This window comes from Candoia aspera, chromosome 17 (assembly GCF_035149785.1).
Source record: "Candoia aspera isolate rCanAsp1 chromosome 17, rCanAsp1.hap2, whole genome shotgun sequence".
Lineage (NCBI taxonomy): Eukaryota > Metazoa > Chordata > Lepidosauria > Squamata > Boidae > Candoia > Candoia aspera.
The window spans coordinates 6,299,067-6,325,087 of record NC_086169.1 but is presented as its reverse complement, the minus strand read 5'-3'; the positions used below and the strand labels follow the sequence as shown (position 1 = coordinate 6,325,087).

Below are 26,021 nucleotides of genomic sequence, written 5' to 3'. Positions count from 1 at the left end.
CTTATGAATCCTACGGCTGGGATCACACATCACACTAAGCCAGTGTTTCTCAACCTTGGCAACTTTGAGATGTGTGGACTTCAACTCCCAGAATTCCCCAGCCAGCCATGAATCCAGCCCATTGGGGTTGATTCAGCAAACCAGAGCTTTGTGCAATGTCTGAACCCAGATTTGGATTTGATTCATGTGTTTATCCATAATCTGATTTGCTTGACTTTTTTGCATCACGCCAAACCCAGTTCTATTTATTTATTTATTTGTACCCCACCCAACCACTAGGGCGTGGCTTAGTGCAATGTGAGAACCCAGCCATCTTGGCTTATTGAACCAGAATTGAATAAGCCATGATGAGAGGGTGTTTTTTTTTTAATAGAAGCAGCTTAACAACAGAGCTTAAATGGAGATTCAATTCTGCTGAAGTTTTGCCCCACTGGAAATTTATATTTCTCTTTCAAGTGTTGGCCTGTCCTTGCACAGCCCTCTGAATCTGTTCTCTGGGTTCACACAACATTCTACATCATCAGCTACCAACCCGGTTTGAGTTGGCACAGATGTTAAACCACCTGCTAAGTGACCAAATTTCCCAGTGAATGCCAACCCTGAACTGGTAATTGATTCAGCAACATTGTGCAGCTGAAACTTTACTTTAAAAAACAGTTAGAAAAGACTGACATTCCTTGGGTGTTTGAGTAGGATCAACCCAGAACCCTGAGCAATTGGCATTTATTTATTTGGCAAATTTATATAGCCGCCCATCTCGCATATGTGACCCTGCGTGGCGTACAAAGTTAAAACATTGTATGAGGTTTCAAAAAGGAACTCCTGCATGCAAAAGCCATCGTGTGGTACTTTTACAAGTTCAGGTGGAAACTGGCAACAGGCTAGGCCATCAAATTTACTTATAGCCGGCATTTTCTTGCTACATGAGCTGAAGAAACGACTGAACTCAGTTTCCTATGGGCATGTGGGTAGATTCCTTCCCTAGGCAGGAGCGGACACAGCAATGGTCCTTTCTGGTTTGCTTCTTTCTAATCAGTATTCAGAGGTAGACTGCTCCTGAACAAGGAGTCTCGACTTAGATAGAATTATTGAAGGTTCTCGTTCTAAGCAAGGGGTGAGTTCTCACAACATGCCAAACTCTGAAGTTATGGCTAGATTGGCACAGCTTTCAATGCCCAAATAAAACAGAGCTTGTCTTAAGGAATGACTTGGTTCACACCACAGACTGAGATAACGGCTGAGCTGATGCCAAACCACCGACAGCCCAGCCTTATTTTTTTGCTGATCTAGCACGTTGTGCAAAAGCTGGCCTTAGAGTGAATCTTTTGCTGCCTTCAGAACCCACCTGATTTGGTCACCTGCCGCATCTCGTGCCCGTGAGTTCCAAAGATTAACTATGGGATGGGTTGAGGCGTGCCCTCCTCTGCTTACACTTGAGCAATCCAAGATCTACGCCTCTATTCTTGATCCACGTTTAATTCATTCAGTCTTTCCCGCTAAACTAGTTGGTAGCCTTGGAGAACCCTAACTGTGTTTAGCAGCCGAGCTGAGTGTGCCCTGATGAATGACCATGTATCCCCAGAAGGCCATGTTTGCATTTGCCCTGCACCACATCATGAACCATGGTTTATTGAATAAACCACGCTTTAACTCTCTTCCCACAGGCTGCGACGCCACATGCCGCAGTTCCGAACCCCAAAGGGCCCGGAACGCCCCATCACGCCCCCCGAATGGGGAGGCCAATCTTGCAACGCAGCCTGTCCCGGATCAACCTCTCATTCCAAAAAACTCGGACGCTTTCCGTTCGCCCAGCTGGAGGCAACCAGTGCGGGGGGGGCTTTGCAGAAGCGAGAAGGGTTGGAAAAGATGCAGCGCCACCCGCTTTTCTGCAGAATTCCTTCCAAGATAGATTTGTTTGCACAAAGAGGCGGGCTTAGGCTGTAATCACTGCACCAGCTGTCCTTTGCATATTTGATTTTTCAGGAGTGGGGAGAGAGGCGGCCTGGCTTTTTGTCTGTATTTAAAACAAACCAATGAAGGCTAACACTCTGGTGCCTAGGTCAGCCCCTTTTTGTTACCAGACCAGGCCATGCAGGTACGATGCTCCCACATCTCCCCTTTTTTTTTTAATCGTATGGCATAGCAGTTCAGTGTTCATGCTGCTTTTTTTCTTGCTGGGAAATCCTTGTCAGGTCCGGCAGCCAGATGTGTAGACTATTTAGCCGTGACAAGTCATGTTGCCCGGGGTGCCCCACGAGGAAGCTGGTCTGCATTGCACCGAGTTGGGCTGAGAGAGAGCGACAGGCCCAAGGTCACCTGCCGGCTTTCATGCCTAAGGCGGGACTAGAACTCCCAGACTCCTGGTTTCTAGCCCAGCACCTTAGCCACTAGACAAAACTGGCTCTCATCTCCATCTTGTAGTCCCCCAGTACGAACGGGTGGCGGGTCAGGTGAGGACACAGGTGCCTTGCGTGGAATACCTGTCCTTTCCTCTCACATTGCCCAACTGAATCGGTGCCCACGTGCAGCCAGAAATTGGATGTCTCCCTTGGGGAACTTCTGAGCAGTGGCCGGTCTTTCAAAAGCACCCGCCTTGTTCTCGCAAGACACAGTAAACCACAGCCTGGGTTGCACCACACCCCCAAGTCACAGTTTGCTTAATCCGAATTTATCGGCAAACACACAAACGGCTGAGTTCACACAACCGTGGTCGGACAACGGTTTGTAAACCAGAGCAGCAAGATTCAAATGAGCTGCCAAGCCATAAAGGGACGAAGCCCTGATGAACAGCAGTAAGAATAAATCAGGTGAGCAACAAAACATTTGGTGCATCTATTTTTTTTTAACCAAGAAACCCAAGGCCTCCCACCATAAGGTTGGATTCCAACTGCCATCCACCTCAGCCAACTCATCCCACTGGTCAGGATGATGGGAGCTGATGTCCAACAGCATTGGGAAAGAGACATGTCCTCCCTTAACTGCGTGACTCCCTTTCTGGATTTGCACAATACCTTGACTCGTGAACTCACCAACTAGGTTGGGCTTCACACAGCAGGCTGTGTCTCCCTGACACCTAACCTAGGTTAACACTAACCAAGGTTTACAGCCTCCTGCAAATGCAGCTGTTAGGGCTCTTACTGGTTCAGCATTTCTCCCAACCCAATCGGTAAATTATATCATTTGAATTGTAAGCAACTTTCAAGCATCACCATTTTCCGATGGCTTCTATTTACGATAAGAACGAATCTTGTTTGAGATTTCAGAGTGGGGGCGGGGGAGAATTATTTCAACACTGGGGGCAAAATGCTCAGTAAAGTTGAAATAAATGTGTCGGGGAAGGCAGGATGGGAACATTTCAGCTCAATTCACACAATCATAGAGTTTTGTTTTGTTTTTTAATCGTATGGCACAGCAGTTTGGTGTTCATGCTGTTTTTTTCTTGCTGGGAAATCCTTGTAAGGTCCAGATCATAGAGTGTCAGGGTTTGAAGGGACCTCAGAGATCATCTAGTCCACTGTTGCTCATACTTGGCCACTTTAAGGTGTGTGGACTTCCCCCCCCTGGCTGGGGGATTCTGGGACTTGAAATCCACACAACTGAAAGTGGCCAAGTTTGAAAAACGGATCTAGCCCAACCCACTCCACAGTGCAAGAATCCCACTAGCCTAGGCTCAAAGGAACCTGGGACATTTTTAGTTATTTTGTCATGCTGTGTGAACCTGAACATCCCAATAAGAGCTAATATCTGATTAAAGGACAGAAGTATTTAATGGATAAAAAGAAAGAGATCTGAGATGGGAAGAGGCAATAACTAGTGTATCTTTGATAACAGACTTATTCCATTTGAACAAGCTTTGGAGTTCCCCAGGACTTCGTGTCCCCCCCATTTTCACTCTCTAGGGCAAGTGTTTCTCAACTTTGGCATGTTTAAGATGAATGGACTTCAACTCCCAGAATTCCCCAGCCAGCATGCACAAATCTTAAAGTTGCCATGGTTGAAGAACATTGCTCTAGGCACCAGTGCTGTGAATTTCTCTTGATTTTGCTCAGACCTTGATGTCTGGGCAATTGGTCATCTTCCAAGTAACCCTAAGCAAACCAACATTGCCCCCACCTCCAAAGGGAGAAGAATATCAGGGGTGCATGCAAGATGCGATCATCATATCCATGCATCATGATATGGTAATATCATGATGCGTGGATATGATTTTCCCACTTCAGCCTAGCGCGGGTTGCACAAACCCACTTTGGAATCTGCCACCTTCAAAAGCAAACATTCTTGGCTCCAATCCTGGCTTGTTTCCCCACTCAAGGATCCACCCTCTTGGCACTGGCCTTGTGGGCTGTTTGAAGGGTGAGGAAGGTGAATGGGGATGTAAACAGGGCAAGCTGAGCCAGCTGCAAATTAATCCTGCCCAATGCCAGCTAACAGAGCCCAGGGGGCACCCCATCCTCCAGATTGTACAATGGTGCCCTCAAGCCCCCACGTGGCAGATGAGTGCCCCCAGCAAGGAACCCGAAGCTGCACAGGATGTGGGGGCAGAGAAGCTGCTGCTCAGCCCTGCAGTGAAAAATCAGGTGCTCCTTTGGAGCATCCTGCCCAGAGGGACCACCTCAACCCAGGTGCCAGTTTGAGTGGCAGGAAGATTCTGTGGCTTGAGGGGCTGGCAAATTTGCTCCTCTTTTTGGGGTGAGGTGGAAAACGACCCCTCCCTTATCCTCCTTGGTTTTAACATTCAACCCTGCGGCTGAATGGGAGGGCATGAACTGAGACTGGGGAATGCAGCCCTCACTCCGATGAAGTGATGGCTGATAACAGGGACAGCTGGCAAATGGGATAAAAAAAAAAAGTGGGTACATGCCACCCACAAGCTGTGTTTCGGTTTCAGTCGAACCCAGTCATTATGACTGATAATGGTTTGTGGCTCTCTGGGGCTCGGTCCAGAGATAAAAAGTGGTTAACAAACAGAGCTTAGTGCAACGTACAAATCCAAGGCTTTGCAAAGCTGGCACGTTCCCAAATGAAGTGGGCTGGGGTTTTCGATGTTTTGCTCCACTTGAACAGCAGAGCAATTTTGTTAAAGTGGTGCAAAAATGGTTTGGGGCATTTCCCAATCCCAACGTTATGTGTAGTGTGCACATATAACTAGTTTAGGTCAGACACCGAATGGGATTAGTGTGTGTTACCCCCCTCATGCCTGAGTTAATGGGTTGTGTGAACCCAGTGCGAACAGTAGAGCTGGGAGTCAGGCGGCATATACATTTAATACATATTATAGTTAAAGCTGGCTTGCTGCAAAGCTTCAGCACTGTACAGGTAGTCCTCACTTAACAACCATTCGTTTAGTGATGGTGTGGACTTACAACGGTGTTGAAAAGACTGACTTATGACAGGTCCTCACACTTACGACTGTCACAGCATTTCTCCCCCCCAGTCACGTGATCACAATTTGGTGCTTGGCAACCAGTTTGCATTTATGACTGTCACAGCGTCTTGTGGTCACACGATCGCCATTTTCAACCTTCCTAGCCAGCTTCTGGCAAGCAAAATCAGTGGGGAACCACATAATCAGCTTAATGACCACGTGGTGTGCATAATGCCTTCAGCGATTCGCTTAACGACGGCTGCAAAAAAGGTCATAAAATCGGGTCAGATTCGCTTCATGACCGCTTCGCTTAGCAACCAAAATGCAGGTCTCAAGTATGGTCGTTAAGCAAGGACTACCTGTAATGCCTCCATCCTCTTCATTTCTGAACAAGAGAAATAATCTGGAGTCTGATCAAGGTGATGCAACAGCCAAGCCTTCACTTGGTTTATTTGATTGCGCCTTGTGCTTAGGGCAAACCAACTGTGGCTTTTCGGAGTGGCTAAGAGTGTGTGGCTTCTCCACACCCTGCATTCTGACCACCTTTGGAGGCCTCCTGAGACTGGCAACAGGCTTCTCCCATCTGTTCCCCAAACCCCCAGAAAAGTTAACCAAGGCCGTGTCCCAAAAACTATGGTGCGGCAGCAGGAGGGGATATAAAGCGGTGTATGTACTTCTTCCCTCCCTCTTTTGCAAAAAAATGACAAAGATCTCTGTATCCTTAGGAAAAAGAGGCATCCAAGGACCACGCCTAGGTGTGTGAGTGTGCAATAAACATCATTTCAAAGGCACCAGGACTCGCAAACCCACGCAGCAGAAGACAGGAAAGGCCACCTAATTTTTATCCGCCCAGCTGACTTACTCCTGGGATATGCTCTGCCAGACGCCTCCAGAACAATCTGCAGGGCCACAAGCGGGAGAGCGAAGTGGCACACCTCTCTCCTTTGCGTAGTCCCCACCCCTTTCCTTGGGCTGGTTCGCAGAGGTTTGCTCCTTTTTTCTGGGAGGCCCCACAAAAAACACACAGACACACACCTGGGGCGGGCCTGACCCAAACGCTCACCTCAAAGCAGCCAGGGACGCACCTTGGGAGCAGATGGGCAGCCTCAAAAAGGCAGGGAGGGAAAAAAGAAAGGAGGGAAGGAAGAAACTCACCTTTCCAGAAAGATCAGTCCAGCTATTCAAACGGATGACAAAGGCTTTCCGAACACACACACACACACACGCACACCCAGGATGAGAGAGCAGTGGGGAGCGTTGCGTTGTTTGCAAAAATAGCAAACAATTGCTGGGGTGTCTGCATTGGACCTGAAGGTAAACAAGAACCTGTTTCGTCAACTTGGGTTTATTGGTTGTGGGAACACAACCAACAGCCAGATGCAAGAAGATTCCAAGGTGTTCTTAAATTCTGGATTGAATGGTCTTACAACATTTCCCTTTTCTGCCTGGCCTGTGTTCTGCCTGGGTTCACACCATGTGCCAAGCCATGGTTAGCATACCCATGGTTAACAATGATTTACCAATCATGGGGTGGCTTGCACAACTCGGCCAACAAATCTAGTTGTGCAAACGCACACCCAGCCACAGCGATGGCTTGCTCAGTAAACCATGTTAAACAAACGATGGTCCAGCATTTGCACAGCCCAAGAGCTTTAGGAGGCGGCTAAGGGAAAAATTGCAAGACTCATCTCCCTGATTCTGAAAGCTCCTTGTCTCTGCTCAACGATGATATCCCCCGGGCACGGATTGTTTTGGATTTTGGATTTCACGTCCACAAGTTTGCAAAAGTCAAGAAGTTTTTAGAAAAGGGAAGAAGAACAAAGAACCTGTTTCCGCAACAGCCCCCCTCCCCCCGCCCAGTAATCTTGACAGTGGCCATCGAAGGTGGTAGGTTAGAGAACAGAATGGGTCCTGTTGGCAACTGGCAACCCGGACCGGGTTTTCTTCATTCTCTGGCGTTTTGACGCGCTTACCCTTTTTTTTCTTTTTTCGTTTAATGTATATTCAGCCCTTCGGAAGGTGGGGGTGGGGGAATCCAGTGGGAGGGCCGCAGATAAATGGGGGTGGGGGGGGAGGATGATTTATCCCGAGTAGCCAACTCCCGTCCCTTAAGGCTACTTATCAGGGCATTGGGGAGGGGTCAGCTGCCCCCTCCGGTGGGATCGGCACCTTTCCACCAATTGTCTTCCTGCTGGCACCGCCCCCTTGTTTGCTGAAGTTTTGTTTTCTGTGTTTACTAAGTCTCCCATTCCAGGGGAGGGAAGGGAGGGGAGGGGGCAAGTATCAAAGTCTGCCTTCCCTCTTCTGTTCCTTCCAAGGAATCCTCCTTTCTAAATCTATTCAGATCCTTCCCCCACCCCCCAGGGGTGATCAGGAGGATGATAAGGCCCATGTGCCGGATCCTGGGCCCCCTTCCTTACCAGAAGTCCCATTTCCCTCTCAGCTCCTGGATCCCAACCTGGAAAGACAGAGAGAGAGAGAGAGAGAGGAATGGAATGGAAGAGAAAAAAATATATACATACTTCCCCAAATATCCACATTTCCCTCCGATCCCCAAAGAAGGGGTGTGCCCGTTTTCCGAGGGGAAAACAGGAGCCAACTCAGAAGTCGTGGGTGTCAAAACTGCCATCTCCTCCTCCCCCCGCCCCCCCGCCGCCGCTGCCGCCGCCGCCGCCGCCGCCAACCTTCCCAAACCGGTTTAGCAACCAGGTAAGTCAAACGCGCCGAAGTAAGAACACCGTTATTTCCAAACGCATGCGCCATCCGCACCACGCCTCCAAACAGCAGATCTAATTAAGGAGCCAAGGAGAAGGACGAGGTTTCCTGTCTCCAGGCTTTTTTAAAAAAAAGAATCGTTCTCCTCTTTCTGTTTTTTGGGAGCTGGCGCAAGCAGCCGGTTAAATCCGCAGTAAGCGCGCGCGGGGAGAGCACGAGAGGAAAAGCGAGGCCGAGGGGAAGAGGAAAGCCTGCGCCTCGCCTCCTTCCCACCTGGTGGCCGCTCCTCCCGTTCCTTCTTTTCTCTCTCCCCCCCCCCCCCCCACTTTTGAACCTTGATCCGAGTTTGAGCCCCGCGCGGCAAACACCGCTAGGGAAACTGACCGGGACGCCTTGGAACGTTCGCCGAGCCAAGATTCCAGGAGTCGAACGTCGGCGGCGCCAAGGTTCGTTCCGGCGCGCCTCAACGTTCCATCGGCTGAGCCCGGGTCCTTATTGATTTTTCGAAACGCGCGTGATTTGATTGATTATCGTTATTGGGCGCCCCTCTGCGATTTTTTTTCCCCGTTTCGTTTTCTATTCTCCTCCTCGAGGAACGGCGGCTTGGGAAGTTCAACGGCGCCCAGGCAAGCCGACCCCCGAGAGCCTGAAGATGCCCAGAGCTTTCCTCGTGAAAAAAACTTGCATTTCTGGCCGGAGGAACTGGAGCGAACTTCCCGATGAAGAGCGAGGGGAGATTTACGTTCCAGGTAAGTCTCGAGGCGGGCGGGGTCCGGGAAGGGAAGGGAAGGGAGGAAAGGTTGCAAGGGGTCTGGATTTAGAACTTTCGTGGTTGTTGTTACTGTTATTAACAAGAATAAATCGAAATCGCGCTTGGGGCCGAAAAGCGTGATCTCCCTCCTCGCTTTTGCTCCTTGGGAAGTAACTACTGGGGTTGCCCTGAGTTGGGGGAAGCGCGTTTTAAAACCACTACTTTAAAAAAGAGTAAAGCGGATGTCTACAAGTTGATTGGGCCCAATTGGGGGGTGGGGGGAGGCCCAGGTAGCTAGGAGCGGTGCCTTTCTCGCGGCTTGGTCGTCTGGTTCCGGTCCCCGGGCCTGCGAATCGCGATCCTATACCCTCCACCTCATTTTCTACAAGGGGGGGCAGGGGGCGAGGAAGAAGGGATGGGAAAGGTCCGTTACCCAGGCATCTCTAAAAGAGAAACTCTTGACTCTTGTTTCCCCGTCGGGGTATTTTGGGGGTGGGGGAGAGGTGGGAAAGCTGCTAATCACACCTGCCTAGCGATCCCGAGTCATTGTCTCTCTCCTCCCGCCCCCCGCCCTGGGAAGCGCAGTTAAGCGCAGCCTACCCCGCCTCCTGGAATGTTTAAACGCGCCGGCAATTTAGTGGTTGGCTGAATGGGGAGGCCGGAGGCGCAAATGGGAAAAGAAAGAAAGAAAGAAAAAAAAAACGAGAGAAGGAGACGGGGGCTCCGGGGGAAGAGGGGAGGGGCGCGCTCTCCCCCTCCTCTTTTCCAGGCATGAGATAGGATGGGAGGTGGAAGGAGAGGATCATGTGCAAGGAAGCCGAACCTTGCCCTTTCTGGATCGGTTCTTGTTTTCGTTTTTTTGCTTTTTAAAGGGAAAGCTGTTTTGTCTGTGTCACGTTTTCCTTCTTAATAGTAATCATCTCAACCCGAATCCTCAGAAATGCTTTGCGATATTTCTAAAAAAAAAATGCAGGCAATTAGCTGGGGAGAAGTCAGTGGGGGCCAAGTTGGGCTCATCTTAAAAGGGTGGGTGGGTTCTGTGATGATGTTCAAATCCAGCCCCTTTGGTTAAGCTGGCCAAGGAGTACAGTTGATTGTGGGGACGCCGAACGTGGGTCAATTCATTCTGTGCTAATGCGGCCTCTCTGGATGTGTGGGCTGAGGCCAGGCTTAACTGGTTTATTTGATGAATTGTGCCTGGCTGGATTTGCTGACCAGGCTGAGCCGTGGTTTACCAAACACAACTCCTGCGTTGGTCTGATCTCCCCAACCCGTGTTTCTCAACCTTGGCCACTTTAAGAGGGGTGGACTTCAACTCCCAGTATTCCCCAGCCAGCAAGGTAGACCCTTGGGATTGGGAGCCTAGAGGTCATGTCATCAACATCTGGAAGCTGGCAAGTTCACCATTGCCCCGTAAATGCACTTAATTCTCACCGAGGACAGCCAGATGCTTCAGGGTGGCAGGATACCTCTTCATGCTTGTTTACCCTTTGCCAATTTTTTTTTTAAAGAGATCCTCTATCACTGGATTTGAACTTCCCTCTGGCAGTGGGGTTATGGAGAAGGTGCTGGACAAGCGGTGGGGACTTGTCTGGGGCCACGGGGGACCCAAGCGTGTTGGAGAGGCCCCTAACGTTTGGCGTACAACATTCCCTACATCACTTGGCAAGTTGCACTGGCCTTCACTTAGGACTCTGTAATTAGCATCTAATTAATCACGCTGGCAGCCTGGTGCAGGTTTCTGCCATAGATTCCAGCCCGGTGAGTCGAGAGGCAAATTCCAGCGGGCTTCCCTGTGTCTTGCTTTCTGGAGCCGCCCAGCATGCTCCAAAACGCAAAACAGCGTATGCTAATGTTCACGTTAGCTGGGGTGACGAAAAATGTTTGTTGACAAGGAAAAAAACAAAGTTAGATTTAAGTCTTGCCCTTCTTCTGGAAGCTCAAGGCAGACAGTGGCGTGCGTTCCCTCTTGCGGCCTCCCCTTATCCTCCCACCAGCCCTGTGAGGTAGCCTGGGCAGAGAGAGTACCAGGAAAAGTGGATTGTCCTCAAGGTCTTTGTGGCAGAGCGAGGCTGTGGACCAAGGTCTCCGGACCTCTGGTTCGTGCCTGACTGTGCTGTTGAAATGTAGATTGTAAATCCTTTGGGTCATGGACCCGTCGGTCTTCCGTGCGCCGCCTGTATTGTGTGAAGTATTGTGTGTCACTGACAAAGCGGGAACAATGCAGGGTTGAGGGTCTGGGGCCCCCCAAAACAGGGACGTGGCCTTAATTTTCTCTCCTATAAATTTGTAGTTGGTGCTTTGCGCTTAGAGGGGGAAAAACAGGTTTGTGTGGGAAGCTGTTTACAGTGGCCTCCAGATGTTAGACCACAATGCCGATCTTTCGCTTCGCCGGTGTGGCCAGGAGAGGGGGATGATGGGAATTGTAGTTTGCCTGCTCTGTAGGGGGCCAGGTCAGGGAAGCAGCTATTTTGGCTGGCTGGGGAATTCTGGGAGTTGAAGTCGACGCATCTTCCGGCTGCCAAGGTTGAGAAACACTGCTTTAGAGCGTTTACTTTATGGTCCTCTTTGCGCAACCCATTTTCTGGATTCTCCTGGGACATTATTGGCCTGCAAGGGAGCTGAGAACGGGCAGAATTTGTGTGGCACTGTTAAGGCATGTCCTGTACAGACACACATAGACACACACACCCACGAGGTGCAGGTGAAAACTAACCCAGGGCAAACACAGCCCCGCTTTGAAGCTGATCTGGTACAGCGTGTTGTGTGAATCCTGCTGCCGCGTTCCAGGTCAGCAAGACCCATTTTTGCCACGCAGCCCTTTTGCCTCTCATTCTAGGAGTGTGAGTGAGTCAGATCCCCTGCTTAGAGCTTCACGGCAGGGCGAATTTCAACAAGGGGAGGACCCTACTAGTAATCGAGAAAGCTCTACAGGTAGTCCTCGACTTATGACCATTCGTTTAGCGACCGTTTGAAGTTACGACGGCACTGAAAAAAGTCACTTATGACCGTCACAGTGTCCCCCTGGTCACGTGATTGTGATCCCGGGCGCTTAGTAACCAGCTTGCACTTAACGACAGTTGCAGCGTCCTGCAGCCACGTGATCGCCATTTGTGACCTTCCTAGCCATCTTCCGACAATTGGTCGTGTCATGGTCATGTGATGTCTCGCTTAACGACTGCTGGTGACTTGCTTAACGACTGTGGCAAAAAGGTTGTAAAATTGGGTTCAGTCTCATGATGCCTCACTTAATGACCAAACCGCTTAACGCCAAAATTTCTGGTCCCTATTGTACTTGTAGCTACAAAAATTTTGTCTTCCTGCCATACAGCTCTTAAGGGCATTCCCAATCTTTGGACTACGGTTCCCACAATCTTTTGCCACTGGCCAGGCTGAATGGGGCCGCTTGGATTTGAAGTCAGGCATCGAATTCCTAACTCCAATTAAAGATCCGAGAATGCTGTTAAATTTCTCTTTTTCCCCCAGAAATTTTTGGGAAAAGAAAGGAAGTGTGATGGAATAGGACCCCAGATTGTCTGTATGACAAACAAAAGAGGTCTTCTGAGAATGTGCAGAGCTGAACGTTTGCAGACTGCTTTCAAGGCTTCTGCTGTTAACTCCCACAAAAATGTGTTTGGGGGAAAGCTGGTGCTCCTGCAGCTTTTTTTGTTGGAATGCAGTGCAATTATTATTATTACCATTTTTTTTGGCACAAAATGTTACCTATTCGTTTTAATTAAAAAAGGAACTTAAAAGAAAAAGATAACTGCTGACAAATTTGACAGGCCTGTTCCTTGCCAGTTTACTTCAGGCTTCGCAGTCTAAATGAAAGTGAAATGTAATACTAACTCTGGGCAAAGAATGTTGTTTGATGGTGGGAGTGGTGTTTTATTTCTAAATTTGACACCAGAATCTTCTGCTACAGGTAGTCCTCATTTAATGACCATTTGTTTAGTGATGGTTCAGACTTACGATGGTGTTGAAAAAAAATGACTTACAACCGGTGCTCACATTTACGACCATCACAGCATCCCCACAGTCACATGATCACGATTTGGGCACTTGGCAACCGGTTCACATTTATGATCGTCACAGCATCCTCTGATCATGTGATTGCCATTTTCAACCTTCCTGGCCGCCTTCTGGCAAGCAAAATCTATGGAGAACTGTGCGATTTGCTTAATGACCATGTGGCTCGCTTAACAACCACAGTGATTTGCTTAATGACTGCCGCAAAAAAGGTCATAAAATCAGGTCAGATTTGCCTAATGACTGCTTTGCTTAGCAACCAAAATTCTGGTCTCAGTTGTGGTTGTTAAGCAAGGACTACCTGTATGTATTCCTGGAACTTCAGCTTTGGTTTGGGAAATTGCATTAAGAAAAAAAAAATCCATGGATCAGCTGTTGACCAACTATCCGTCAGTTTTTTGCCGGTGGCTGATCAGCCCTTTAGCAGCGGACTTGCTCGATTCTAGGTTTCCTCCTGTCTCGGCGCTGCTTATGCTGAGCTGTTCTTTCTTTACACAACGGAGTTGAGAAGAATGGGAAGTCTTTGTAATGTTCTTTGGATTCATTTAAGGGCAATTGCAACATGTAGCCTCCTACTCCACCTTTTCTGAAGCAGGTGACGGGAGCTTGAAATGTGGCGCCGGCCCGGAAACTCTTAATTAACTCTCTGGGCTGGGTCGCACTTTCCAATAACATCCCAGTGAACCGGTTCTGGGCTGTTTACTGCTATTACAGCTGGCGTTGGCTACTGATAGTTATAAGGAAGGCAGCAGAAGGAGGGGATGGGTTATGTTATGGGGAGGAGGGAGCAAGAACCCCATGTTTGTCCCAGTTGTAGTCATGAGGACTAGCATCCTGACCAGTGTTGTGAAACGGTCCTTTTGCTCAACGACTCTTATTGTGCACCCGCCTAATTTCATCTGGAAGTTCATCTCCAATCTGGACTAGGTTTTCTAGGCTGGATGTGGGCCAGCTCCGAGAGGCAGCTGCAGGGGAAAAAAAAAACCCACGAACGTTCCTAGAGCCACGTTTTCTCAGTCATGAAAAGCAGTGGTGCCACTTAATTCTGTTCTGGTCAGATATTATCGGGAACGCTGTCTCTCCTGCGTGGGAAGAGAACCACGGGGCCTGGAGAACAGGGTTTGCTGATCAGGACATTCCAGCCATCGGGTTTCTTACGGCCCTAGAAAGCTCGATGAAATTTAACCGGGAGATGTGGGTTGTGCGTTCAGGCAACTGTTTTGGCACCCAAAGCCTAAAAACGTTGGGGGTCCTTTGGGGCGTTACCAGGTCGTGTGAACCCAACTTCTCAGGTTTGCAAGCTTTATGGCTTTGCTAGATATTCAGCTCAGCCCAGTGAGGTTTAATCGCAGCTCAGTCGTGGCTTAGCACAAAGGGTGAACCCAGCCAGCAGGAATCGTACCACGGGTGACCCAGCTGGGTGTTGGAATCGTTTTGGAGACCTTCAAGCCACAGGCCAGCTTCAGTCCTAGTTCTGACTTTCCTGCACGTCAGGCAGGGGGTAGTCTGTATGACCCCTAGGAACCCCACCCACTTTTAAAATTCTCCTTTTCTCTCCTCCAGTCTCCCTGGGCGGATACGCCCTCTGGAAAGACCCTGAGCCTTCGGTCGCCGAGCCGCCATCGTTCTCGATGCCGCTGGACATGACGATCCGCAACTCCGTCTACATGGCGGCTCAGCCCCACGGTGCGGCTCACGTCTCCAGCGGGGTCCGGCAAGAGACCGAGTCTGACTTCTCGCACGCCAAGGTCAAGGTACGGCCGGGCGTTCGCTCCCCGGCTCCTCACGAGCGTCAGTGGGGTTCCCAGGCAGGAGGGTGTTACGCACCTAAAAACGAATAACAATAATGAAGAAAGAGGTGTGGTGGCTCAGGAAAGCCGCTCCTAGGCTGCGCTTGATTAAATCAGGGGGTGAGGTACAGATAAGGGGAAGGAAGCTCTCTTAGTCACGTTTAGAAAGCCTCCGGCACCTTGGATGCGTTGGCGATTTTGGTGGGCGCCCTCCCAAAATGGCAGCCGGGCCAAACACCGACTCGTCTCTGCCTTCCCGGGATGTCCTCGGTGGTTGCCCATTTATTTTCTAAGAAATTTCCCAGATCAGATGGGAGGGAGAGGCCCTAACTGGGAAGACATTTTCCACTTTGTCTGAGAGCGTAAGATTTTCCCCTTCCTTCCTTCCCTCCCTCCCTCCTTCCTTACCCACAAATCTTTTTCCTTCCTTCTTCCCTCCCTCCCTCCTTCCCCCCAATTCTCCTTCCTTCCTTCCTTCCTTCCTTCCTTCCTTCCTTCCTTCCTTCCTTCCTTCCTTCCTTCCTTCCTTCCTTCCTCTGCTTCTGTCTCTTCCCTTCCCTTCTTCCTTCCTTCCTTCCTTCCTTCCTTCCTTCCTTCCTTCCTTCCCTTCTGTCTCTCTCCTTCCTTCCTTCCTTCCTTCCTTCCTTCCTCTGCTTCTGTCTCTTCCCTTCCCTCCTTCCTTCCTTCCTTCCTTCCTTCCTTCCTTCCTTCCTTCCTCTGCTTCTGTCTCTTCCCTTCCCTTCTTCCTTCCTTTCTTCCTTCCTCTGCTTCTGTCTCCTTCCTTCCTTCCTTCCTTCCTTCCTTCCTTCCTTCCTTCCTTCCTTCCTTCCTTCCTTCCTTCCTTCCTTCCTCTTTTTTTTTTTGTATTTTTAATTAAAAGAGTGGAATAAAATGATGTCAGGAGGGGCGAGGGACCGGCACACACCCCGAATGAGGAATTTTTGGGCTGGTCCATGATGGTTGGGTCCTGTTGCGGACCAAGGAGCAAGAAAGCGCTAAGTCCACGGACTCCGCGAAGTGCAGTTTTATGGCTGGTTTCGCCGGACATCCTTCCCTTGGTCGTTGCATTCACACAACCACATTAAGTCTGGTTTGGGCTAACCTTGACTAGCATGGCCTGGTGGTTTACTGCGTTGGGCAATCCGCCCCGTGGCTTGCGGTGAGCTCAGGACGAGCTGTTGTGTGGAAGTCAGTGTTTGCCTCTTGTAGGGGGTGTGGATGATGGGTGCTGGGGAGCCCTCTGCAGGGCCGACACAGGGTCCCTTATGAAAATGTTTAGAAATTTGACAAAATATTTCTAACTGGAGTTCTGATGCCGCGGGGCGCTGGTGGCCACTGTGGATGGGAGGGGGCTGGGGCTTCAAAATGATGGCGTGCTGGGAAGGATCTCTGTTTTGAAATCCTAGCAGTTGAAAATAGGATCAGGATTGAAAATGCCAGACTAGATGGGCAATGTCCAACATTTTTTCTGGAGCCATAAGGACTAGAATCTTAACTTTGCTCTGAACAGGGAGGACCGCAGCTCAGGGGTGAGTGGCAGATTAGGACAGCATGCTGGCTGGGGAATTCTGGGAGCTGAAGTCCAGACGTCTTGAAGTCTCCAAGGTTGAGAAACACTGGATCAGGATGTGGCCGGTCAGAGCTGAGCGCCAAACGGAAGCTGTTTCTTTCGTCCTCCACAGGTGACCCAGGGCGAAGGTCCTGTTGAGCAGTTTTCCTGTCCCTTTTGCCAGAAAGCTTTTTCCTATCAGCGAATGCTCAACCGTCACCTGAAGTGCCACAGTGAGATCAAACGCCACCTCTGTCCCTATTGCAACAAAGGGTTTAACGACACTTTTGACCTCAAGCGCCATGTTCGGACACACACAGGTGAGTGTATGCTGGGTGGTGGGGTGGTGGGTCGTCTTTTACAGATAGTCCTCGCTTAACGACCACAATTGGGACCAGAATTTTGGTTGCTCAGTGAAGCGGTCATTAAGTGAATCTGAAGGTTTAATGACCTTTTTGGCAGCGGTCGTTAAGCAAATCACATGTTTCCCCATTGATTTTGCTTGCCAAAAGCCAGCCAGGAAGGTTGAAAATGGCAATCACGTGACCACGGGACCCCGCGATGGTCATAAGTGCAAACTGGTTGCCAAGCGCCCAAATCGTGATCTTGTGACCGCAGGGCTGCCGCAACAGTCGTAAGTGTGAGGACTGGTCATAAGCCGTTTTTCCAGCACCGTTGTAAGTCTGAACTGTCACTAAACAAATGGGTGTTTAGTGAGGACTACCTGAAGTCTGTTCCCTGCGCGCCTGAGATCGATCCAGGAATCATTGTTGCGAGGGAACTGTAAACAGGAAGATGTTCCCCTGAAAAAGCAGGTCTATAACCCGGGGCCTTCCAAGACCCAGAACCATGGGGAGGCAGGGCAGGGGGAGGCTGTGGCTAGGGGGCTGTTCCACAGCTACACCTGGTGTACAATGCCTGTATAACAGTTGTTCACACCAGAGGTGTTCTGCCCGGAAGATCAAAAAAGTAAAAATGGTGGCTGTGCCCACGCGATCGATCCTCTGTTCTGTTTAAATGTGCGTTCCACGCATGACCCACTTAGGAAATGAGCGATGCTTGATCGTACGGGTGCCGTCTGGAGTTTTTTGACCCCCTGGATGCTCCTGAAGCGACTGCCTTTGAGACGATCTGGAAGGCGCGCTTGGTGCAAAATGTCACAGCCCCTACAAAAGAGATGCCAGTCTCATAAGTGCCAGGTCTGCGGGCGCTTCATTGGCTTTGTGGACATTGCTGAGCCCGATTCAAAACACTGGTGTTGACCTGTGGACTCTTCGGCGTGGCAATGGGTTCCTCCCCAGGAGAACCTCCTTCCAGGGGAACTGGCCCATCCGGTGCTTTTGTCTTGAGTTGAGGTGCTGAAAGTGCCCCCCTTTCCTGTGACTGCAGGAGAAGGGGACCCCCAGAGATACATCCAACATCCTCCCTGCAGTTGTACCCAAAAGGAGGTGAAATGGAGACCTCCCGCAGAGTTAGTAAGGGGTCATGGTGTGGTTTTGGAAGGTTTTTATGTTGCTGTTGAGGGGTACAGATATAACCTTGAAGAAAATATGCAGCAACTGTTCGTAAAACACGAGCTTAAGCCCAGGAAGACAGGAAAGGGTGAGAAAGAAGTTCAAGACTGTCCTTCTTGATTTTCTTTGGTATAAGACAGTGTCTCTCAACCTTGGCCACTTGAAGATGGGTGGACTTCAACTCCCAGAATTCCCCAGCCAGCCTTGCTGTGGGTCGAAGTCTACCCATCTTCAAGTGGCCAAGGTTGAGAGACACTGGTATAACAGCGAGAAAAGGGGAAACATCCGGCTTTCAAGGTTTTTTACTACAACCTCAAAGGAGAGTTCTAGGGTTGCTTGTGACATCTGTTTCCTGGCCTGGCCTACCTCGAAGGGCTGACATTTAGATTTACGCTACTCTTAGGTTCTGGCTGTTGTAAACTGCTGAGAGTCCAGGCGGAGTCAGCAGCACAGAGCTGTTGCGGCTGGCTGAACGTAACTTGTGTTGTGGCGATCCAGGCTTCAACGAACGGCGTGACTTGGGCCTTTAAGACAGACTGGGGTCTCTCGAGAGGGTTCTGCGGGCCCCGCCCTTAGCCTCGGGCAACCCGGGTTTAGCGTGTTGTGTGAACTCACCTCCTCCCCCTCCTCTCTCCCCGGCCCCAGGTGTCCGCCCTTACAAGTGTGACCTCTGCGACAAAGCGTTCACCCAGCGCTGCTCTCTGGAATCCCACCTCAAGAAGATCCACGGGGTGCAGCAGAGTTATGCCTACAAGGAACGCCGGGCCAAGCTCTACGTCTGCGAGGACTGCGGATCCACCGCCGACAGCCAAGAAGGTCACCTCCGGCATCTGCAGGAGCGGCACCCCGACAGCCCGTTGCTCCGCAAAGCCTCGCGCAAAGTGGCCACGGCCCTCCACGGCGTCATCGGCGCTCCCACCTTCCTGCGGGAGGGTGGCCCTTGCCTCTAAGCATCCCGGCACCTTTGGGGTGCCGACCTTTCCCCGACGTCTCGGGTTTGAAGGGATCTTCCTTTGCGGCACCAGCTTGGCTCCAGCCGGGATTCGTTCCGAGGGCGTTGCTGGACCGACCGCACGATCCGGTGTTTCGAAGCCAGCGTGGAAAAAGGCACCAAGGAGAATGCTTAATGGATCTTTCATTGGGCACTGGGCAATTTCTCAATATGGATCAGACTTCTCGATAGGATTAAGGCGGCTCTGAATGTTAGAAGGGGCTGTGTTTTGTTGCATGCCAGGGCTAACCTTGGGGGCGGAATGATCCTCAAAGGTCATCTAGACTGACCCCCTCTGGCTGATGCAGGAAAACAGCAATTGACGAAACTTAGCCTCCGAATTCTCTCTTGCGTGGTACAGTAGTGTCTTTGAATCCTGGATTTATTAGAATCATTGTTGCCCTTCTTTGAATCCGTCACGTAGCTGCTCACCTGTTTCCTTGCTGAGGACATTGGTCTTAAAATTCAGGGAAACTCCTTGAATGTAAGGGGAAAATAACTTTCTAAGGGTAAACGTTGTTTAGCAATTGAACCCAGAACCAAGGAAGGGTGGCTTCTCTTTCACTGGATACATTCAGGCAGAGGCTTGTTGTTGGAGATGCCAGGATTTGGATTTCTGCACTGATTAGGGGGGTGGACTAGATGACCTCATTGCATCCCTTCTAACTATATATTTCTATGAATTTTCTGCCTCAGGGCCCAAACAAACTGGTCTGGCTTTGGAGATGAAGTGCCTTGATTTGTTCTTTGGCATCAAAGCCGAGTTTGAATGACAGTCTCCTTCTGAAACAATAGTAATCTTAGGATCAGGGCTAAAATTAGGGGTGGCAGGATGGGATTTTGTGAATTTCCATCATGCAGCTCCCTTTTTTCTCTCCATAATTCAAGCCCTGACACTCTGGAGTCGGGGTGGGGGGCGCTGTTCTTGCAGCAATTTTAACCAATGCAAAAAGTGTATTAGTTATCCAGAGTTGGGGAGACATGGATTTTGAGTTTTATTTTTTTTAAGATATACAGTATTGAATTGCTGATAGGACCAACTGACTCTCTGCCAGAAGGCTCAGCCTTCCTGACACCTGGCAGAAAAATTAGTTATTGGCAAGTGCAATTGTTTCCAAAGACTATAATAGTTGTATTTTTATTTAATATTATGAATGTGTGAAGACAGTGCTGCTCCAGCGTGGTGGGACACTGAAGCCAAATTTGGGCATCTTATGGGATAGAAGCATTAGCCAAACACCAGGGTGTGGATCATGTTTACATATTGGTCATCTTTCCTCTGACTTTGGGGGAACAAGCTGGGCCTGTGAACTTTTAATGTTATTATATTATTCGTAATCTATTATTCTTCCCTCTCCCTGTTAATTAAAATAAAGGAACTGGATTCTCTGTGCGAGGCTGTCACATTGCACGTAATTTGAATTCCAAATGTGTATCTCAGATGGAACCTGAATTGACTTTAGGAAGTTCAGGAAAACAGCTAACTAGGAGCCAATGAGCTGGGGTAGGGTGCCAAAGCAATGCTAACTTTCCTTGGCAAATTATAGCCAAGATTTATTTACATTTCTCGTTATTGGGGCTTGGCCAGAAAAGCTAGTTGCCGACCCCGGGTCTTTCCCTCTTAAGCGTGGGCAGCTAGATAATGCTTGGAAAAATGAGGGCCGTGTCCAGAATCTATCCTGTAGGTTTTCTCGGTCTGTGCGCATTCACTGGATGGATGTGAATTCTCTTTCACACCTTCTTTGAAAAGAGAAATTGCACAGCCAGTGATGGTGAATGAACAATCTTGTCTTGCACGGCCTTCTTTTTAGAAATTGGCAGACTTCCTGGCTTCTGCCGTTCCACTTAATCCCGCGGGAGAATTAAAAGTTTGCTTTTTTTCCAGATCAAGAAATGTGCGTAGTTAGGGAAGCTACAGAGCTGTGGACAACAAACCAACAGTAACCCACGTTCCCTACCGTTTCCGACAACCGGGTTAGAAAGCAAAACAATTATGCACACTGACAGATATGAGATTGAACTGCATGCATATGTGCGTGCATATTAAATTCTACACAACAGTTGCGATATTTTTTTTTTTTAATCTACTCCGGCTTTGAAAAGTGGAGGAAACAGCGTGTCCAGCTTTCTAGGCTCAACAGGGAAAGTTTCAGAAGCGTGCACCCAGGTTTTTGCTGACCTGATCAAACATATTCTGTGAATGCAGCAGCTCAGCCAGATGCAGCCGAGGGTGTGGCTTTTGAAACTAAACACACACAGTGCTCGCCATGGCGTGTTCAAACCCTTTGTTGGGTTGTTGTAATGACAAAAAAGGATTTGCTTGATTTATAGCAGTGTTTTTCAACCTTGGCCACTTGAAGATGGGTGGACTTCAACTCCCAGAATTCCCCAGCCAGCCATGCCATGCTGGCTGGGGAATTCTGGGAGTTGAAGTCCACCCATCTTCAAGTGGCCAAGGTTGAGAAACATTGGTTTATAGCATCCTGAATTTAGAACTATGAAATAACTAGTGGTGATTCGGCACGTACATTCACAAAACAGGAGGGGGCAGTGTTTGGCTTATCGGCAGAGCGAAAAATTGCCCTCTTAAACTGGCTTTGCACAAGCCACTTAACCCGGGTCAGTAATTAACCCAGTGGCTGCTTTTGCACAACATGCTCAGTTTGATTAGCTTTAACTTTTTGTTGCTTGAGGGTGGTTTTGCAAACCCATCTCGTTTCTTCGGTCCTGCTTCAGTGTCTCGTGCAAACTCAGAAAAAAAGGAGATTAATTCAAGAGTCAGATTCAATCCGACCGGACATGGATTAAGCTGGAACTTGGTTTTCAGAGTCAGCAGGGTTTCCTCTGATTGAGAGTTCGTATTTAGCACCACACTGAAAAAGGACAGGGTGGTGAAGGCGTTGGAAACTTGTGTTCTAATCCTTCCTCAGCCTCAGAAGCTCCCTGGGAGACTTTAGGCCAGCCCCGTTCTCTCAGCCCAGCCTACCTTACAGGGTGGTTGTGTAGAAAAGTAGGGAGCCCATCCATGCTGCCTTGTGCTCAATCAACTGGGATGTCAAGCCAGCAAATCAATAAAAAAGTCTTTTTCTGTGTATCCCAAGCCTTCATTTCAGCAGCCAGGTGGGCAAGGTTGTTTTACTGTTATTGCTAAACAACTGAGAGTCAGAAACTCTGGCTGATCCCTGAAACCCTGCACGACTTCCTGCCCAACCAGGGAGAAACTAAGGAAGTTTATTCCATCTGAAGATCTTCCTTGGGGTCAAGATAATCCTTGGCACGCCCAGGATTTGGTTAGATTTTGGCATAAACACATCTAATGAAGTGGAAAGCAACAGACAACAGCTTAGGTAATGCTAAATGTATTCATCTTAAAGGTTAATTAGACTTTTAACAGACTTGCCATCTGAAATATTCATGGCGGCCACCAGGGGGCGCCCAGGGATCGCAGGTCCTATATCCCCAATGGAAATTTTCCATCAGCAGGTCACCATAACTATCTTTAACCTGGTTTTGAAATTGAAGCGTGTATAAAAATTGCAGATCTCGGATGAAGCTAGGAGATGCATGCCGGTCGAAGATCCCCCCTTCTGCGACTGATGCGTGTCAGCTAAGAAACCAGTTTCTGCTTCTAAAATAAAACTGGTTATCTAACAGTTCTTGCAAAGTGTCAGATAAAGATTTCCACCCACCCAAGCACATTTGCAAAAGTGCATTGTGTACATCTAAATCTGCAGAAGCTGGTTAGGAAGAGAAAGTAGGCTAGGAACGATTAAAGAAATAAAGCTACCCCATGCATATCCACTGCCTACAATAGGGATGAGAGAGAACATTCAGCTTCTCCCTCGCCAGACTACAAGTCCCAGCAGCCCCAGCCAATGTGAGCAGACATGAGGATCCTGGGAATGACAGTACACTGAGGAAGACTAATGGAATAGAGTCCCTGCATCAAATCCACCTTCGACTCCCTCGGGCCGCTCATGCCAGTCAGCCTGGCCTACCTCACAGGGATGTTGTGAGGATAAAAGCGGGGAAGAATGGGCTTGCTGCCAGGACAACTTAGATTATGATCAAATTCTTTGCTTTAATTTAAAATTGTCAAGGTAACCTCCAGGAATGCCGGGCATCTTGTCCTAAAATCTTTGGGAACCAAAGACATTCAACCCCAAATCTTTGGGGTCTTAGGAATCAAAGTCATTCTTAGATGGCTCCACTTTGATTGATCGTTCTTGCTCTCTCCGTACCGTTTGTATATGGAAAAAATGTTTGATAATAGTTTTATTTTAACAGTGCCTTTGATAAGGATGGTTTTTACTTATTTGCGGTTTTATTTAATTGCCGGACGCCGCCCAAAGCCGCTTTGTGTGAGATGGGCGGCCATATACTGTAAGGTAAAGGTAAAGGTTTCCCTTGACGTAAAGTCCAGTCGTGTCCGACTCTAGGGGGCGGTGCTCATCTCCGTTTCAAAGCCGAAGAGCCGGCGTTTGTCCAAAGACACTTCCGGGTCATGTGGCCAGCATGACTCACGGAACGCCGTTACCTTCCCGCCGAAGCGGTACCAATTAATCTACTCACATTTGCATGTTTTCGAACTGCTTGGTGTGCAGAAGCTGGGGCGAGCAACGGGAGCTCACCCCGCCGCGCGGTTTCGAACCGCCGACCTTCCGATCGACAGCTCAGCGGTTTAACCCGCAGCGCCACCGCGTACAATATACGTACAATATACTGTACATAGGATTAATAAATAAATGCTAAACAAATAAATAAAACAGGGCAATTATCTCTGGCAGTGAGATGCTCTCCTGTTCCTGAAAGGCGAACCCATTCTTCGGAGATTTCAACAACGCCCTTTGGCTAATTCAGCTGCGATGGGGCAGAAGGCTTCTGGCTTCCGTGCTCCTGACTTTTTCTGAACTTGCACGCGGTGTGAGCTGACTCATTCTGAGATGGGGATGGGGTGGAAGAACTTTCTGTACTGCTGTGAAATTTGGGAACATCTGCATCCGGAAAGAACCCGTTGAACAAGCCAGAAAGTGGGTTGTCTATGAACAGGCGGAGGGGAGTCGATGTGGAATGTAACGGCAAAAGGCTGGGGTTAATCGAAGAGCTGAAATAACAGCCAGGAGCAAAATGTTCTTGCCAAATTCAGCCAGCTTGAACCTGCTGAGAAACATCCCATTGGTTAAGTTCCTATCGTGCCCTTCCTTGGGAATCGAACCAGAATTTGCCTAACTCAGTTTTCAAGGAAGGGACAAAGAGCAAAATCTGAATTGTCTGCTGACATTCCAAGGAAAAGGGTTTAGGAAGGGAAACTGGTCAGGCTGTTGTGTGGCACAAGCCGAGCGCCAAGTTTCTAGTCCTTGGTACTGGTCGGAGAATTTTAAATTGGTGGGCTTCCTGTCCACTCAGTCTGAGCGTACTAAATGTTGGAAATGTGACCAGGGATTTGGCATCCCATGGTGGGAGTCCACCCCAAGCTGATGTGGGTTTAGGACAAACCGGGCCAATCCAGAGCCTTTTCCTTCCACATGCAAAATGTCAAGATTTGCAAGAAAAGCAAGCAGAAAACAAATTAGTACTGGCATGGAGATTTCCCTGTTTCTCTCCCCCACCCCCCAGTTCTCATTCAGTTTGATGAATGAGATTTTGCTTCCAAAGGAGAAGACAATTTTGATGGAAATGTTGTCGGATGAAGTGTGGTGGTTGAGCACTGAAGCCACAACACGGCTGTGTGGTGTGCGTGTCAGTCCTCTTTCTCCTTAATAGTGGTAATAATGCTTCTGTGCCTCATCCTGAGTCATTCAGTTAGACAGCTCATAAATGGAATTAATAATAATAAAATAATGTCGTTTTTCAGAGAAATTTCGGCCGACTCTTTGGACCCTGCGTGAATGACAGTCGCAGTATTTATCGCTGTCGCCTCTCCATATTTTTAAACAATGCAATGCACATTTTAAGCTGTCTTTTTTTTTTTTTTTTTTGCAATAAGCAAGTTTCCACACACCTGTCTGAAGGCAAGGCTCCCCCCAGCCAGATTTTAAAAGTGGCAGATTAAAACCCACTGCTTGGACCCAAGGCACTGACCCAGCCATGTGGCTAAGCGGATGCCCCCTCTGATCTTGGATGAAGGTCACTGAAGTTCGTAACTTGGAGCTCTGTCCAGCCTCTTCCTTGAATTGCAGAGTTCTAGCCACAAGAGCAGAGTCCACATCCTCGCCAGCAAAGCACCCTCCCGCCCCTTGTAATGGCACCACCTGCATGTAATGAGCCTGTCATTGCAAAATGTTGACATTTAATTACCGAGGCGTCTTTGCTGGAGCCAAACGGTGTGCCGACTTGCGGGTTCCTGGCTTGTGCTGTGGATCCCCAGGACGAGCCACCTTGTGCCCCAGGATCACTGGCAAAGCTCATTTTGAGGACCGGGGCAGGGGGATGAGTCTGGGTTGCTTTTCCGGGGTGCTCACGAGCAGCGCGTGGAGCCGAATGCCTTGCAATAATCACACATGTCTGTTTTACCAGAAGGTGGCAAGGATGATAAATGGTGTAACGGTCATCACAACAACAACATCATGCGTTGACCAAGGTCCAGGCCAGCTATCAATGCATGCCACAGAAATGATTTCCAAACCAGTTTGCACCAACTGGTTGTGCAGCTGGAGGAACTCCCTTGCAGTGGTGGTATCCCTGTGCCCTTTTGGCTCAGGATAATGGGAGATGTAATTCAGCATCACAGGTCCTCGGAGAATGCTGAGAGCACCGTCTTAACAGCAAGTCCTGGGGGAGACGTCTGACTGGCCTCTCGACAAAAGTTTTTGGCAACAGCTTTTTGGCACTTATCTCTCTGTTTCTCCTAAAAGTTGAACTGCATTCCTAAGAATAGAACCGATGTGCCCCAGGGGAATTTTTTGACACCTCACTCTAGCCACCAAACCTGGTGGTCTCCCATCCATGCCCCCACCAGGTCTGAACCTGAGGAGCTGTTGAGCCCAGATTGGGAGGTGCTGCCTCCTAGTGGCCTTACTCCAAGGGGGAGTAGATGAAAATACAGGTAGACCTTGCTTAACAACCATTTGTTTAGTGATGGTTCAGACGACGGTGCTGGAAAAAATGACTTATGACTGGTCCTCACACTTACAACCTTCTTCTTCTTCCTCTTCCTCCTCCTCCTCCTCCTCCTCCTTCTCCTTCATTTTGTGCGGCAAGTGGACGGGGTGGGGGAATGCATGATTGACACATTCCCCACCCTGGAGGCGAGCAAACCATAAATTGCATATTTCACCCTTGGCCTCTCCTGGAGCGTCTGCACTTTCTTCTACATTG

General features: G+C 49.2%; 2 protein-coding genes across 2 annotated transcripts in view; one reads left to right on the top strand and one right to left on the bottom strand.

The window, feature by feature from the left end:
• The window catches only part of CAPN1 (calpain 1), a 242,784-nt gene that overhangs the window by 11,921 nt on the left and 204,842 nt on the right, over nucleotides 1-26,021 (bottom strand). The gene's annotated exons all lie outside the window — the stretch shown is intronic.
• Nucleotides 8,732-18,690, top strand: OVOL1 (ovo like transcriptional repressor 1). Its single transcript, XM_063316817.1, has 4 exons — nucleotides 8,732-8,829; nucleotides 14,424-14,614; nucleotides 16,333-16,519; nucleotides 18,359-18,690. Exons 1-4 carry the CDS (start codon nucleotides 8,733-8,735, stop codon nucleotides 18,661-18,663), a joined length of 780 nt encoding a protein of 259 aa, XP_063172887.1. The 5' UTR covers nucleotide 8,732; the 3' UTR covers nucleotides 18,664-18,690.

What these genes read in the sequence shown, in the direction of transcription:
- OVOL1 (XM_063316817.1), top strand. Translation starts at nt 8,733, where the DNA reads ATGCCCAGAGCTTTCCTCGTGAAAAAAACTTGCATTTCTGGCCGGAGG. An exon ending in AGGGGAGATTTACGTTCCAG is followed by an intron (nt 8,830 to 14,423) that starts GTAAGTCTCGAG and finishes TCTCTCCTCCAG; the next exon opens with TCTCCCTGGGCGGATACGCC. An exon ending in CCATGTTCGGACACACACAG is followed by an intron (nt 16,520 to 18,358) that starts GTGAGTGTATGC and finishes CCCCGGCCCCAG; the next exon opens with GTGTCCGCCCTTACAAGTGT.